The sequence below is a fragment of the Neovison vison genome, chromosome 7, assembly GCF_020171115.1.
Source record: "Neovison vison isolate M4711 chromosome 7, ASM_NN_V1, whole genome shotgun sequence".
Classification (NCBI taxonomy): domain Eukaryota; kingdom Metazoa; phylum Chordata; class Mammalia; order Carnivora; family Mustelidae; genus Neogale; species Neogale vison.
The window spans coordinates 164,813,246-164,827,282 of NC_058097.1; the positions used below are offsets into that span (position 1 = coordinate 164,813,246).

Below are 14,037 nucleotides of genomic sequence, written 5' to 3' on the forward strand. Positions count from 1 at the left end.
CCATGTGTGTTCATTGTTGGAGTGGGAGCATGAGGCAGGGCCCCAATATAGGGACCGTGGGGATATGGACCACAGTGGGGCACATGTGATTTTCATATTGAGTTTTCCTTTCTGTCTCATACTCATCTGTAGGCAGAGTCAACACTGTTACTCAGGGTAAGTGTGAGCTTGAGCTGTATTAACAGAGATGTAGTCCCTAGAGTGGGGAGGGGAGAATAGGATGATCAGAGAGGGAGAGTTCAAGGAGACAGGGTTACACAGAAAAGCTCTGAGGCAACTACATCTGTTCAGCCACTGGAAAAGGAGCCTTAGAGAGCCCCCTAGGGAGTTTGGGCACTAGTGCAGAAACCCCAGGAGTCCAATGAGGGTGGACTAATAGTTTTATGTGACCCAAAGTATAGAACCAGTACAGACACTGAGTGGAAAGGAGGCAGGTTGTAATTTCACATATGCAAGAGTCAGTTCTAATAACCAGAGATGACCCGTATCTTTGGAGTATCCAAGTCAAAGTTGGCAGGCCATCAGGGATACTATAGAGAGGTTTGGGCCAGAATGGCCTTGGGCATCTCTGTAAGACTTCAGTATGGACATTGCCCTATCCCTGCTACTTCCCTTCAATCCTGTGGGGTGTAGTGGGCACAAGGTGGGGGTGGGGTTAGGAATCTTCTCCTTTCCCAGGCCCTGGTTTTAGGAGGCCTTTCGGTAGAGAGGGTGGCCCCTAGAGACATCTTAGAGCTGGAAAGGCAAGGCCCTGCCTCACAGTGTGGCCCTGAGGCCTCAGCTATTACCTGCTCTGCCCTTCCTAGGAGGGTGGGCGCCTTACCCAAAGAGCTCAGCCTCCTGCCCTCCTCCATCCTTACCTTCTTATATTCAACTCCCCCAAATACTGAGTTTGTCAGCTCCTTTCTCACTCAGAAACCTTCTTCACTTCCCTTTTGTTCATAGGCTTATCCCAGACTCCTTATCCTGGCATTTAAGGCCCTATGATCCTATGCCCCCACCCCCTGCCCCATGGGCCATTTTCTCTAACTCTGCCTGTCTCATTCCCACCTGTCTCATGCCCAGCTCACATCTTGCCTCCCCAGGCAGCCTACCAGGTCTTACAGAACTCTCACTTCCTGATCCCCTCTGGCTGTGTTGGGCCTCTCTCCAGTGACTGGAGGGTTGTCCTTACATTGCTCTGATCCCATAGCAACCAAGAGGGACACAGTCCCAAGACTCCTGGTTCTGCACCCTAGAGCTGGGATAGCCAGTACTGGAGTCAATGTAAAAATGATTAAAATGTGATACGATTAAAACGTAAATGAGCACCTGCCATTTCTGGGCTCGGGGAGCTATGCATTCCTGCTTCACGATGCTGATGGAATCTAAGGATATCTGTTGTTTTGATCTCTCCAGTGTCTGGGTCTCAGCATCTCCAGACACTACCTGGGTGACTTGTGGTATATGCATCGTGCTTCCCTCTGAAGGACCACCCTTCTCCCATTCTGAATGCCTCTCCGTGGGTGCTACAGATGGGGACATGTGATCTGGGCCTAGCCAGTCAGTGTAGCCCATCCCTCTGACCGTAGTGCTTGGGTAGAGGTAGGGGTATGACCTAACTTGGTCCATTGAAATTTGCTCCCAAGAATTTTGCTGGGACTCTTTTTCAGAGTGGTAGGGTATAAGCTGGAGGGGCAAGTGGCCATTTGTCATCATGGAGGGAGGGGAAGAAAGAACCCAGAAATGGAAACACATGCTTGTGGTCAGACAGCTGGATCCAGCCATGCCTGAAGTAGTACACCTCCTGGTCTTCTCCATCACATAGGGTAATAAATTCCAGTTTTTAGGTAAGCCCCTTTGAATTGGGTTCCTGTCATTTGTCATGGAAGTGGTACTAATCCAGGGTACCCCACAATTTTAATCCAAGAAATATAGTGAGAAGAAAGGGGGCTATTTTGTCTAATGAGATAATCACAAAAAATGTGATAACCCTTGTTACAGACTGAATTGTGTCTGCCCCCCCATCTATTTGTTAGAGCCCTAAATTCCTGCTGCTGTCCCCCAGCATGACAGTATTTGGAGATAGGGCCTGTAAAGGAGGTAATTAGGTCCTTAGGAGAAACCAAACCTATGACACCTTGATCTTGGACTTCTTGCCTCCAGATCTGTCAGAGGACATTTCTGTTTAAGTCTCTTCGGCTGCAATTTTGTTATGCCTGAGCAGACTACTGCAAACCTCATTTCACAGATAAGAAAATGCACTTCTGGCCATACTCACACAGACTCATGTCCACCGGACCTACAGGCCACCCTGTCCCTGCCCACCAGACCTGAGGCCTCCAGTAGGAAACAATCAATCTCTTTATTTACAAGTGATTTACAGTTAGAAAGCCCCAGAGGGAGGCGGTGCGGGGGAGGCTGGGGCGCGGGGTGGCACTTGGGCTCCAGGGGCTCACTTGTCCGCCCGGACAAAGGAGGCAAAGACGCTGTCCTTCCGGCTGAGCAGCTTCTCTGGCTTGTCGAACTCAAGGATGGCGCCGCGTTTCAGGACAATCACCAGGTCTGCAGTCAGGATGGTGTGCACGCGGTGCTGGGTGGGACAGGGGGTGCTGGTCAGAGTGGCGGGGTGGGGGGTGGTAAAGGGAGGGGCGGCTGAGGGTGTCCCTCCTGCAGTTCGGGGGAGGAGGCATGTAGATGGAATGTCCCATCTCTGTGGCCACTGCCCTTCCCTGGGGTGGCTGTGACCCCAAGCACTCTGTCCACTCATAATACCCTCTCCCCTTACCAAGTCTCAGCTCTGCTCTTACCTCTGGGCTTCAAGACTCAGAGATCACCTCACAGCCCAACCCCTACTACCTATAGAGTAGTAGCCTAGCCTAGCTCCTGGGACCTTGGGATAGGGGCGGGTCTTGGAACCTGGGGAAAGAGAGGGGGATCTGAGGGAAGTCCTCACCCACCCCATTTCCAGTGGTCCAGGTTCCCTGCAAGCCCTCCAGATTCTGCACCGTCACTTCAGGGGCCTCTCCTGATTACCAGGCCCAGGTGAGTGTGGTGGCTGCCCTCTGATGGCAGCCTCTAGCGGCCAGCCCTCTCTCTGGGTGTGGCCCTGCACCCCAGCAAGGGGCCCCTTACCGCAATGGTGACCACAGTGCGATCTGCGAAGGCCGTCATCACCACCTTCTGGAGGATGTTTTCCTGCCAGGTGGGAGCAATACTGGTTGGCTCATCTGCCTCGGGGATAGGGTTTGGCCTGGCTTTGGGGACGGGGGCCTACGGCTGCAGTCTGGCTCCCATGGGATCCCAATCCTAGCCCATGCCTCCCTCCATCTTTCTGGTCCTTGTTTCCATAGGACCAATCAAGTTCTAGCATTCAGGGGCTGGGCTCGGGCTGTTGGGGGCTCAGCTCTGTGTGTATGTGTGCTGTGCGTGTGTCTGGCTAGGCTGTGTGGTAGGTGATGAGTGCGACGTCTCTGTGGGTCTCTTGTGTGTTCGTGAGCTAGAAATGTGCCCCAGGCCTCTGCCTTTCAAGGTGCCCTTGATGTTAAAGATGACTTGAGCCTTGGGACCACTTTGTGCAAATTTCACCCTAAGACCCCATGACAACCACTTCCAAGACCCCACCCCATGGCTGTGCTCCTGACCGACCGTGGCCATGTCGATGGAGGCCGTGGCTTCGTCCATGATGAAGATGCTGGTCTTCCTCACAAAGGCCCGAGCCAGGCAGAACAGTTGCCTCTGGCCCTGGCTGAAATTTTCCCCGCCTTCCGTGATGATGGCATCTGAAAACAGCCCCGGGAAGGCAGAGTGGGGCTGAGTTAGTCTAGTGCTGGGAGTTTAGTAGACAGCATGGCTTAAGGGCATTAGGAAATGTATGTACAGGGCAAATATGCACGGGTGTGCCACAAGGCCAGGGGTGTGCAGGGAGGCTGCACTCGACCTAATGACACAGGTGCCATCTGCAAAGATTACAGAGAAGAGCGCTCTCTGCAGGGGTGCGTGGCCGTGGCCCCAGGTCGTTTCGAGAGGGGGCGTGTGCACTGAGTGTGTGGGTGCTGGAGCTGTGTGAGGGCACCAGTGGCGTGAGTCTCTGAAGCCAAGGCTTGGCCGGCCCTCACTGCCGCGGGGGCTGTGGCAGATACATCAAGACTCTGCTGTCCTCTGCAGAGGGCGGGGGCAGAGTCTTCCCTGTACCCTGGAGGAGTGACCCCTGCCTGGGATGTCCCCTTCTGTCCTCTCCTTCCTCGGGGCAGAGCTGGGCGGGCTGGTGGCGGCCATGGGCAGGGCCGAATACACTGGACTTGCAAGCCGTGTCTCACAGTGACACCTGTTGTCACCCCTGCCCCTTCGCCCCGGTTTCCTCGGGAGAAGCTAGCCCCTGAACTGACCAGTCGTGTGGCCTGGGACAACTCACGTGACTTCTCTGGGCTCCCGTAAGGTAGAAGGGCACACAGGATAGTGTCTGGGTCCTGCCAGACCCTAGTCTAAACCCTGGGCAAACCTCAGACACGGGCGTGAGTTTTCCCTCCTAGCCCTCTGATGTCCTCAAGTGCCGTCCTGTTGCTCCCCGAGTAGTTACCCAGGCCTCCGGGCAGCGCCTTCACCACCTGCTTCAGCTGGGCGATCTCCAGCGCCTCCCACAGCGTGCTGTCAGAGCACTTCTTCTCCGGGTCCAGGTTAAATCTGGAGGGGGTCACGGAAAGCCCCCTTAGAGAGGGAAGCAGGGTGCTGGCTCATCCCCGGGGGCTGGCAGAGGTCAAGGCTGGGGAAGGGAGCAGTGAGTGGGAACTCATGGCTTCGGAGGGCCTGGCTAAAGGTAGGGGGCAGCAAGCCGGGGAGCTGCCTCTACCAGCACCCGCCTGGGGTTCACAGGAGAGAGAAAGGCCCAAGGGAGGAAGTGTGAGGGACCAGGCCAGCCCACGGTGCCCAGAGCCCGGGCAGGGCTGTCTGCCCTGAGACGGGTACTCTGGGCCTCGCCCACCAGCCCTCCTCGCACTCCAGCTCCCAGACGCCTGAGCCTGGGACAGCATGGTGGACCGCAGGAGTGTTGGGGCTCACCGGATGGTGCCGCTGAAGAGGACGGGGTCCTGCAGGATGATGGAGAGGCGGGAGCGCAGGGTGTGCAGTGGCAGTTTGGCGATGTCGATGCCGTCGATGATGATGCGCCCTGTGTGGAGACAGTAACACAGGTGGGACATGAAGGAGTCGGGGGAGTGGGTGGTGCCAGGGGCAGGTTCAGCCTGGGAGTGTGGGTCCCATGGAGGACGTGGTGGGGGGTGGAGAGGGCAGTGATTGCTGGGCTTCCTGTGACATCTGACCATACACCAGGACTGGGGTCCTACCTGGTGGCTGCGGGCACACGTGGGGTGCCTGTCACACCACTCACCTTCGAACATGTCCACCATGCGGAAGAAGGCGAGAGAGAAGGAGGACTTCCCACTGCCTGTGCGGCCGCAGATCCCAATCTGGAAAGAGGAGCAGGGACACGGTGAGTACCTGCTGGTGCTCACTCCGGGCTGTGCGGGCACCGGAACTCACAGCATCTCTTTGTCCTGCCTTTCTGACTAGCTTCTTCTTCTTCTTCTTCTTCTTCTTTTTTTTTTTAAAAAGATTTTATTTATTTATTTGACAGAGAGAGATCCCAAGTGGGGAGAGAGGCAAGGCAGAGAGATAGGAGGAAGCAGGCTCCCCACGGAGCAGAGAGCCCGATGTGGGGCTCGATCCCAGGACCCTGGGATCATGACCTGAGCTGAAAGCAGAGGCTTTAGCCCACTGAGCCACCCAGGCGCCCCATCTGACTAGCTTCTTTTTGGCTAGGGCTGGGTTCTGGCTTTGGGCTTGCTTTCTGGGTCCAGAGGGACCTCCCATGGGGACCCATAAGCAAGTGCAGGGCAAGATGTCCATTTCCCTGGGACTGGGTGTCAGTCTTGCTGTGCCTGGTACAGGGCTCCAGGGGAGCTGGGGACAGTGGTGCACAGTCTATGTGTGTGGGTAAGGGAGGGGGGGTCCGGGGGTGGCTCATTGGGGTTTACAGGGGTGTATCTGTGTGCCATGCCTTAAACTGAGGTCATCTCTGACCCCATGGCTTCCCGGCCCACGGTACCAAAGGAAAAGACAATAAGGGACCAGTACAAAGACAGAAATGATGACCCAGAAGGACGAGAGAGGTAGGGGACAGATGGGAAGGGCCAGAGGCAGGGAGAGAGGTAGATCTAAAGGTCAGGGAGAGTGAAATCGACAGCCACAGACAAAGACAGAGGGACAGAGACAAAGAGACAGAAGGAAGGGGGCCCTGTCAGAGCAGGGGTGGGGCGTGAAGAGGCAATCCATCAGAGAGTTGGGTCAGAGTGCCAGGCCACGGCTCCCTCCGCAGGACAAGCGAGGGGCCTCACTGTCTGTCCCGAAGACTTGCTCTGAAGGTCAGGGGCAGTGCCCGGGGAGAGCAGCCAGGGGAGTCTGGGGTGTCCGTCTCCTGGGTGGGTGGGTGAGGGCAGCGGAAGGAGCATGGAAGAGGGAATGGGGGAGAGGTGGCCCGAGCCTTGTCAGTGTGAGGGGCCTACGGGCTGACTGTGGGCGGCCGCCCCGCCCTCCGCCCTGCAGCCCACTGACCTTCTGTCCCGGGGAGATGAGGGCGTTGACGTGCTTCAGCACCGGCTTCAGGGAGCTGTCGTAGCGCACACTGAGGTTCTGGATCTGGATCTTCCCTTCTTCGGGCCAGTTCTTCGGGATGAGTGAGGGCGCTGGGGGCCAGACAGGGGCTCAGCCAGCAGATTCAGGCGGCAGCCGGTATCCAGGAGGGCCCCCCTCCCCCTGACGCGCCCCTCGTCCGGGCCTCTCACCCAGCAGCCCCTCGTAGCTCTCCGCTTCTGTTTTCAGGAGCCCATGGATGCGCTTCACAGCCCCCAGCTGGATCTCCATGTCTGCCAGGTTCCTCACCATCCAGTTGAGGTAGTTGGAGACCTGCGGGGAGTCAGCGAGCACTTGGCCCAACCCCGGCCACCAGGATGGCTCTTCTGTGTGGGCCGGGAGCCCTCAGTGTCTTCTGCTGGCTCTTTAGGGGTCTCCCTTGGAGGCCCAGGGGGTTACAACGAACATGGATCCTGACTTACCACCTGTCTGGGGCCCTGGCCCTGGGTTGGCCCTCCTACCCACAGGGTCCTGCCTGCATCAGACTCACAGGAGCTTGGGGTAGGGCCTGGAGGGCGTCTCTGAGATTCCCTGAGTGCTGACATCTGAGCCCTCCACTGTCCTGGTCTGCTGCTGCTACTCACCATTAGGGCATAGGTAAGGCCCAGGCCCACCAGGCCAGCCGAGAGCTCCCTGTGCAGGGAGTTGGAGATGGAGGTCACGGCTGCGATGAGGACCACACAGGCACCGATGTACTCCTGTGGAGGGAGGCGAGCCGGTGTGGGCCCTCAGGGGTCGAAGCCACAGGGGCCCCCCAATGCACCTCACTCCCTTCAGGGAGGGGAGAAACTCAGCAGAGACTCTACCCCAGCCCAGCAACACACCTACATGTCATCAGACATGCAGGAGGCCTTGAGGGCCGGAGCCCCAGGAGACAATGTGTGCACACGTTTCTGGGGCCCACCCCCAGCCATCTGCGCAGGCCTGACCAGGCAGCCTCCCCAGCTGGCCCACACAGGTCTTACAGCCTGCTTCAGACACACACTCGTCACAGTGAAACACACAGCTCTTCTGGCTACTGGTGCACACCTCAGGTGCACAAGCTGCTGGGCGGGGATGGGGAAGAGGAGGCTCTGGTCAGACACAGGGAGGGAAGCCGGGGCTGGGAGAACAGGAGGACTTGGTGCCTGCCCTGTATGCACACACGAGCTGCGATCCCAGCCTCTCTTCCTGCCCTCTCGTCCGTGTTTGGCCCTTGCTCTGGCTCCACACCCCTATCAGAAGCCCTTGTCTCGGGGCCCGGGGGTTGGGGGGTAGGTGCACTTGCCATGCGGACTTCTAGCCATCTGTTAGCAGCCGTGAGGAAGAGGGAGGCGATGTTATTGGAGTCTGTATATTCCAAGAGCTTCTGCTGGAACTTAGCCTCATACCTGGAGGGAGGATGGGGAGGGTCTGAAGGTCACATGGCCCTCAGGCCTCTCTTTACTTACAGAGAAGCAGTCAGGAAACATGCCGTGTCTGACGATCTGTAGTCCATTCCCCTCTGGTTGGCCCTCCTAGGACCTTGCTGCTTGATTCAGACTTGTCCAGACTCCCACCTACTTTAAACTCCTGCTTTCACCCCAAGACCCATTCTTCTCCCTAGGGTCTCGCTATTACAGTAAAACACCTTCTGACCGCCTACACGACCAGGCCAGAAACCGAGGAATCATCTGGATTCACAACCAATCCCTCTACAAGACTTCTCACTTCTGCCTCCAAAGTAGGCCTTGCTTCTGCCTGCCTCTCTCCTGCTTGCTGTCCACCACAAACTCACCGGGCCTACTGCGTCAGCTTCTCCGTAGGTCTACCTGGGGTCTCCCCTGCTCTGCTGACAGCAGTCGGCATGATCTTTATAAATCATAAATTACATCCCATCTCTCTCCTGCTTAGAATATCAATGGCTCCGAGGCCAAAGAGCCACCTCCTTGCCGGGAGCTTGTGGGAGATCCCTCCATGCCACAAATCCCCTTGCTCACGGCTTTGCAGCCACAGAAATTACAATAATTTATTTGCCCTTTCTCAGTTTTGTCACAATACCAAGACCTTTCTCACCCCAGGGCCTTTCACGCGCTGTCCCCTCGGCCTGGAATGCTTTCTCCTCCGCTCTTCACAAGGCTGACTCCTCTTGGCCTTCAGGCTTTACCTCAAATGACATCTCCCCAGGGTGGCCTTTCCCGGACTGTTGTTCTCCCTTTCTGCAACCTGTTTCTTTCATAACCTCTGTTCATGTGTTCATTTCTCTAGCTGCTTATCTCCCTCACGAGACTGTAAACTTATGGGAATGGAACCCACGGCTGTTTTGTTCACAGGGCATCCCTAGCACCTGGCACTGTCAATAAATACTTGCTGAATGAACAAATAGAACCTTCCTTGACCCTCTAAGGTAGATGGGATCTCTCTGTACAAGGAAGGAACTCTGGAGGCTTCTTTCCTTCGCTTGTGCCCTTATCTCGTTCTGCTTGTATTACTTTGAATGGACTTGGTTTTTCTCTCTCTGTAGCCTGGGCTCCTGGCCTCACTCTCCCTGGCCAGCCCCTCACCCCAGGCTGGCTTAGGCCAGGCCCAGAGGAGGGGGCAGAGAGCGCTTGTTTCATGATGAGTGAAGGAACAAATCGAAGCCAAAGCTGTCTTAGCACTGGCCTCAGGGAAACAACAGGGGACGCGGAGGGCTCAAGACAAGTTGAGCCGTGCATTTGCTTTTCACTCTTGGAAGGTGTTTGCTCTGCTTTGATTAATTCTGGGTGGAGGGGCTGTGCCTGACCCACGTGTCTGAGGACAGCCCAGTGAGTCTTTGAGGTGCGAGAGAGTGTACGATCGCACAGCCACGGTGGTGTGATGTGGCTGAGGCGAGGGTGCAGCCCCATGTGAAGGCTGCAAATGAGCCCATGAGAAGCTGTCTGCCTGTGTGTGCATGTGTGTGTGATGGGCAAGCCTGAGGGGTGGGTGTGTGTGAGGGTGTGTAGGAGGTGTGGCTCTGGGGATAGGTGTGTGATGGTGTGAGGAACGTGGAGCGTCCCAGCGTGGGGCCGTGCAGACTTTGGATTCTTAGCCTTCTTACTTAAGGGCTGTGTGTCAGGACCAAGACTCAGTTTCCTCATTAGTAAAATGGGGACAGTAATTGTTCCCACCTGGGCTGAAATAGCCTCTGAGCCCAACACTGAGTCGGGGGCTGAGGTACTCTGGAAACTTTTCTGGGAAAAGACAGGGCTTGCTAGAGAAGCCAGAAGGTCCCAGAGGCCTGGGTTCCAGGCCTAGCACTGGCTCTGACCATGTGTGTGACCTCAGGTTGGTGACTCAGGCTTGTCTGTTGAGCGTGGCTGCTCGAAGCCATGTCAGGGGGCTTCTGTGAGCATTCAGTGCGATAACACACATAGAGCCCTTAGCACAGTGCCTGGCCTGTGTTAGGCACACAATCAGTAAATGCTAGTCAGCTCTCAACAGGGAAGGCTGCTGGGCAAAAGCCAATGAATTAAACTCACACAGGGAGGACCAAAACCTCCTTCATCCACATGTAAAGATCTCCCAGTGTGTCAGTGTAGAGGGCATGGGAGGCCTCACCAGGCAGCAGCTCCCCTGACTGACCACAGGGAACGGGAGGTGGCATCCTCTCAGATCCTACGGAGAGGGTCTGGCCCTCTGGAGGAGAGGCACAATCCCTCTGTCCCAGGCCCAGCCCGAAGGCTGCCGGGACAGCCTGCGTAAGAGCAACAGTACTAAGGCTGAGTAGAGGCCAGGCCTGGGAGTGGCCCTGAGAGTCAAAGGACCTGGGAAGTGCAGGCTTGAAACAGGAAGGGGGCTCGGAGGAGACCTGAGCGTCATGCCAGGTTCCAAGGGGCTTCTGTGCGGAAGGCAGCATAGGCCCGTCCAGGGAGCAGAACCAAGGCCAGGGCAGAGCTCTGTGTCACTTTGCTTTACTCAGACAAGACCCCTAAGAGGACATTTCACTGGCACAGATGGCCCAGGGAGTGAATGGGTTCACAAGTGCTGCACTGGGGGCCTGGGCACCTCTCCTAGAGCTTTGGGGCTTGGACAGAGGAGACACGAGCCTCCCGGAATTCTCTTGGCCGGTCTTTGAGCCCTAGGGTTACTCCTGGACATGGGACTTGGTGTCGCATGCTTACTGTCACACCCTACACAGCTGTGTCATCCTAAAAATAATCTGGAATCACTCTCTGAGTGAGGCGTAAAGACCAGAGTCCAAGTATCTGGGGCAGGGGCCTCTGGACTGTTTTTTGAGATGTTCAAATACATCAGATGGAGGCTGGGGCAGGGAGCAATGGCCCATTTACTCCCCAGATGACCTCAGATGCTCCTGTCCAGCCCAATGTCATGATCAAGGGTAGGAAGCAGGGGCACTGAAGTTTTGGGGCGGAATTCCCCCAGCTCGGTGAACTTTTCTTTACCCTTTGATGATGGCTCCAACAACATCTCTTCCATGAAGCCTTGGGTGAGTGCCTCCCTTCTATGATCCCATAGTCTGCATTCCCCTTTCTCTCTGACTACCTGTCATGTGGGTTTCTCCTGACCGGCTCAGAGCTGGGATTATAAATGCCTCCAGGACAAGGGCTCATCTGACTCATCTCTATCTTTTTAGTACCTGGCTTGGGTTTTAGCTTAGTACCTGTTTACAGAATGAATGGACAGATTCAAGTCCAGGCTTTAGAGGACCTTACACAGGAGGGGCTGTGCAGTCCCTCTGAGCCTCAGCTTCCTTACTTTGGAAATGGGAATAACCACATTGACTATCTTGGACTGCAGTGTAGAATGAATGAGACTGGCATGTTAATTACAGTGTCCAAGTCACTGGCGATTCGCAGTACCAGATGGCCTCAGGGCTGGCTTGCATGATGGAAAATCCTTTCAAGTGTGGATATGTGAGCAATACTTTCAGCTTTGTTTCTTTTTATGTCCTGCCTTAGTTCACAGAGGCTCTGGACTTGGCTGCAGGGCTGAGATTTTCCTCTCTGGGTCAAACAGTGGAGCCCACCGGACCTGACCCATTGTTGAGGGGACATTGTTGAGGCTGCGGGGCCTGAAGAGGGGTTGGGAGACGCGTGTCCCAGGCCTTCCTAAGCCAAGCCCTGACACCCAAATCACATGACCCATGGCCCCTGCCCCACCCCACCCACCCCCACCTTGGGGTAAATCTGGTACCTGAAGGCCCGGATGGTGGTGAGTCCTTCCACGGTTTCAGCAAAGTGGGAGAGCAGGGGGAGCTGCGTGGTGTCGTCCAGCTGCTGCAGGTCCCTGTGCAGGGAGCAGAGCAGAACGGTCAGGAGGGGGATACAGGACTCAGCCCGGATCTGAATCCCAGCTCCCCCTGCCCAACCACTGTGTGAGCAAATGGCTTCCCCTGTCCCGGTCTCAGCGTCTCCCCTGTAAAGAGAGGGAAGCCAGAGGTACCACCCCAGCAAAATGCTCAAACAGCATGCCAGGGCAGGCGCTGTGACTGCGGGCACCTTTTGCCTCCCATGTGTGTCTGTCCCTCACTCTGCAGTAAGGCAGAGCAGGCATGGTGGGTTCTCTCTCACGGCGGGGGGTGGGGGTGGGGCGACAGGGAGCAACCTGAACCTTGAGACGCTAGCGAAAGGAGCAGAAAGACCTAACGCAAAGCTTCCAGTCCCTTCCGGCTAACCACAATCAGTTCAGGCACATCACGGGCCGGTATCTACAAGGGGAAATGCCAGAGGTTTCCACGGCAACAAGGTTGCCCCCTGCTCCCCACAGCTGCTCCTTGACAAGCACATCAGTGCCAGGGAGATCAGGCTGGGATGCAGGAGTAAGGGCTCCTGAACAGACTGTCCCCAGGGCAGAGTGGATGCCTGGGGCACAGGGTGGTTTCTCTGGCAGAAGGAATGAACTTTGTAAAACAGCTTGTACAGTGCTTACAAAGCCACAGTGATCTGTGAACACTGATGGGCTCCTTCTGGGTGCTACACTATCCAGCATACAAATTGTGATCCACATGGGCAATGTAACTGTGGTCAAAATGCATCTAAATTTAATTGTTTGTATTGATAATCGGCATTTTGGCTCCAGTTACTAATCAACTATGTACACTTGGAAAAGGTACTTAAGCTTTTGATTACAACCTGCGGTAAGAAATGCATTTCATACTACAGATCAGTGCACACACACACACACACACACACACACACACACTCCTACATGACCCAAACAAAGGTTTCATGAAGCAAAACTTACTGATATTCTGTGCACACAGTCCGACATACTCTGTCCAATTTCATCTGTTACAAATGCTGGCTGTGATCTATGATACTGATTTCATGACCCCCTGATAGGTTGCACCTGGCAGTTTGATAAGCGCTGGTCTAGAAATTCTTTCAGATTCTCCTGACAATCATTTGGACCTATGAGTTTAACAGAATCACTCCCAGAAAGAACTTCTGGCGACTGTTCTTAGAAAATTTTGAGTAGGAAAGGAGCCTGTGTGAGTTGAAGGCTCTTGAGGGCAAATGTGATCACTGTGAAAGGCTCTCTCAAGTCAAAGCTCCCAGGCATGCTCTGGCCACCGTGGGCTGGGAGGTACCTCGGCCCGGCAGGTACTGTTGCCATAACACCCCTGCCATCAGGTGCCCTCGATTTCATGCATCAGCAACCAGCCTGGTCACTGGACTCCTACAACCCTCCTGAGAAGGATTTTGGCAAAAATGAATGAAAAATAAAGGGCATAAAGATGTGTATATATCCTCACCTAGCAATTCCACTCCTGACCATACCTCCTAAGGAAATAGTTTTGATATTAATGGCAGTGTGTGTGCGCGCGTGTGTGTATATGCGTGAGCGCGTGCGCACACGCGCTCTGACAGATGGTTATATCAGGCTGGTGGAAGATGAATCTCTCTCTTTCCTTCATTTCTATGTTCCTTTCCAGGGGGAACACAACTCTACTACTGTCTGGTGATTACTCTGGTAAGAGTACCCAACTGCCCATCGCAGAGCACCTCCCATCCCCCCTCCCCTGAGGCTGGCAAAGGCTGCCATCACCTGGACGCCACCCGGAAGTACTTCTGGATGAAGTAGCACACCACAGCCAGGGGCAAGAGGGCCACAAGGAACACAGGCGTGACGTAGGAGATGACAGCCAGGGCTGAGACGCAGAGCAGGGTGGAGCGGCTCAGGCACTCCAGCGTGGATGGGATGTGCTGTCGGAGGGGAAGGTGAGAGAGGGAGGTGAGTTGTGGTGTTTTTCTTCAGTGTGTTACCTGCCGCCATGTTTTGCTCTCTCACAGGCACACGTCTCATCTCTCCAGCTACACTGTAGGCTCCCTGAAAGCAGGAATCAGGACTTTGTTTCCTCACCATCTAGTATGACGATAAACCAAAAACACAAGCTGAATCAAAAGGAATATTCACCACAAAAGCAGT

The 14,037-nt window shown here is 55.4% G+C and overlaps 1 protein-coding gene across 2 annotated transcripts in view; it reads right to left on the bottom strand.

Moving 5' to 3' along the window:
* Positions 1-2,396: 2,396 nt before the first annotated feature.
* Positions 2,397-14,037, bottom strand: part of ABCC8 (ATP binding cassette subfamily C member 8) — a 73,498-nt gene continuing 61,857 nt past the window's right edge. For both annotated transcript variants that reach the window (XM_044258915.1, XM_044258914.1), the window contains exons 28-39: positions 13,657-13,814; positions 11,803-11,895; positions 7,934-8,036; positions 7,251-7,364; positions 6,819-6,939; positions 6,589-6,719; positions 5,366-5,444; positions 5,038-5,146; positions 4,559-4,662; positions 3,628-3,761; positions 3,115-3,177; positions 2,397-2,572 (exon numbers count right to left, since the gene is read on the bottom strand). In XM_044258915.1, coding sequence (XP_044114850.1) covers positions 2,435-2,572; positions 3,115-3,177; positions 3,628-3,761; positions 4,559-4,662; positions 5,038-5,146; positions 5,366-5,444; positions 6,589-6,719; positions 6,819-6,939; positions 7,251-7,364; positions 7,934-8,036; positions 11,803-11,895; positions 13,657-13,814 — 1,347 coding nt within the window. In that variant the 3' untranslated portion in view covers positions 2,397-2,434. The remainder of the gene's footprint in view (positions 2,573-3,114; positions 3,178-3,627; positions 3,762-4,558; positions 4,663-5,037; positions 5,147-5,365; positions 5,445-6,588; positions 6,720-6,818; positions 6,940-7,250; positions 7,365-7,933; positions 8,037-11,802; positions 11,896-13,656; positions 13,815-14,037) is intronic.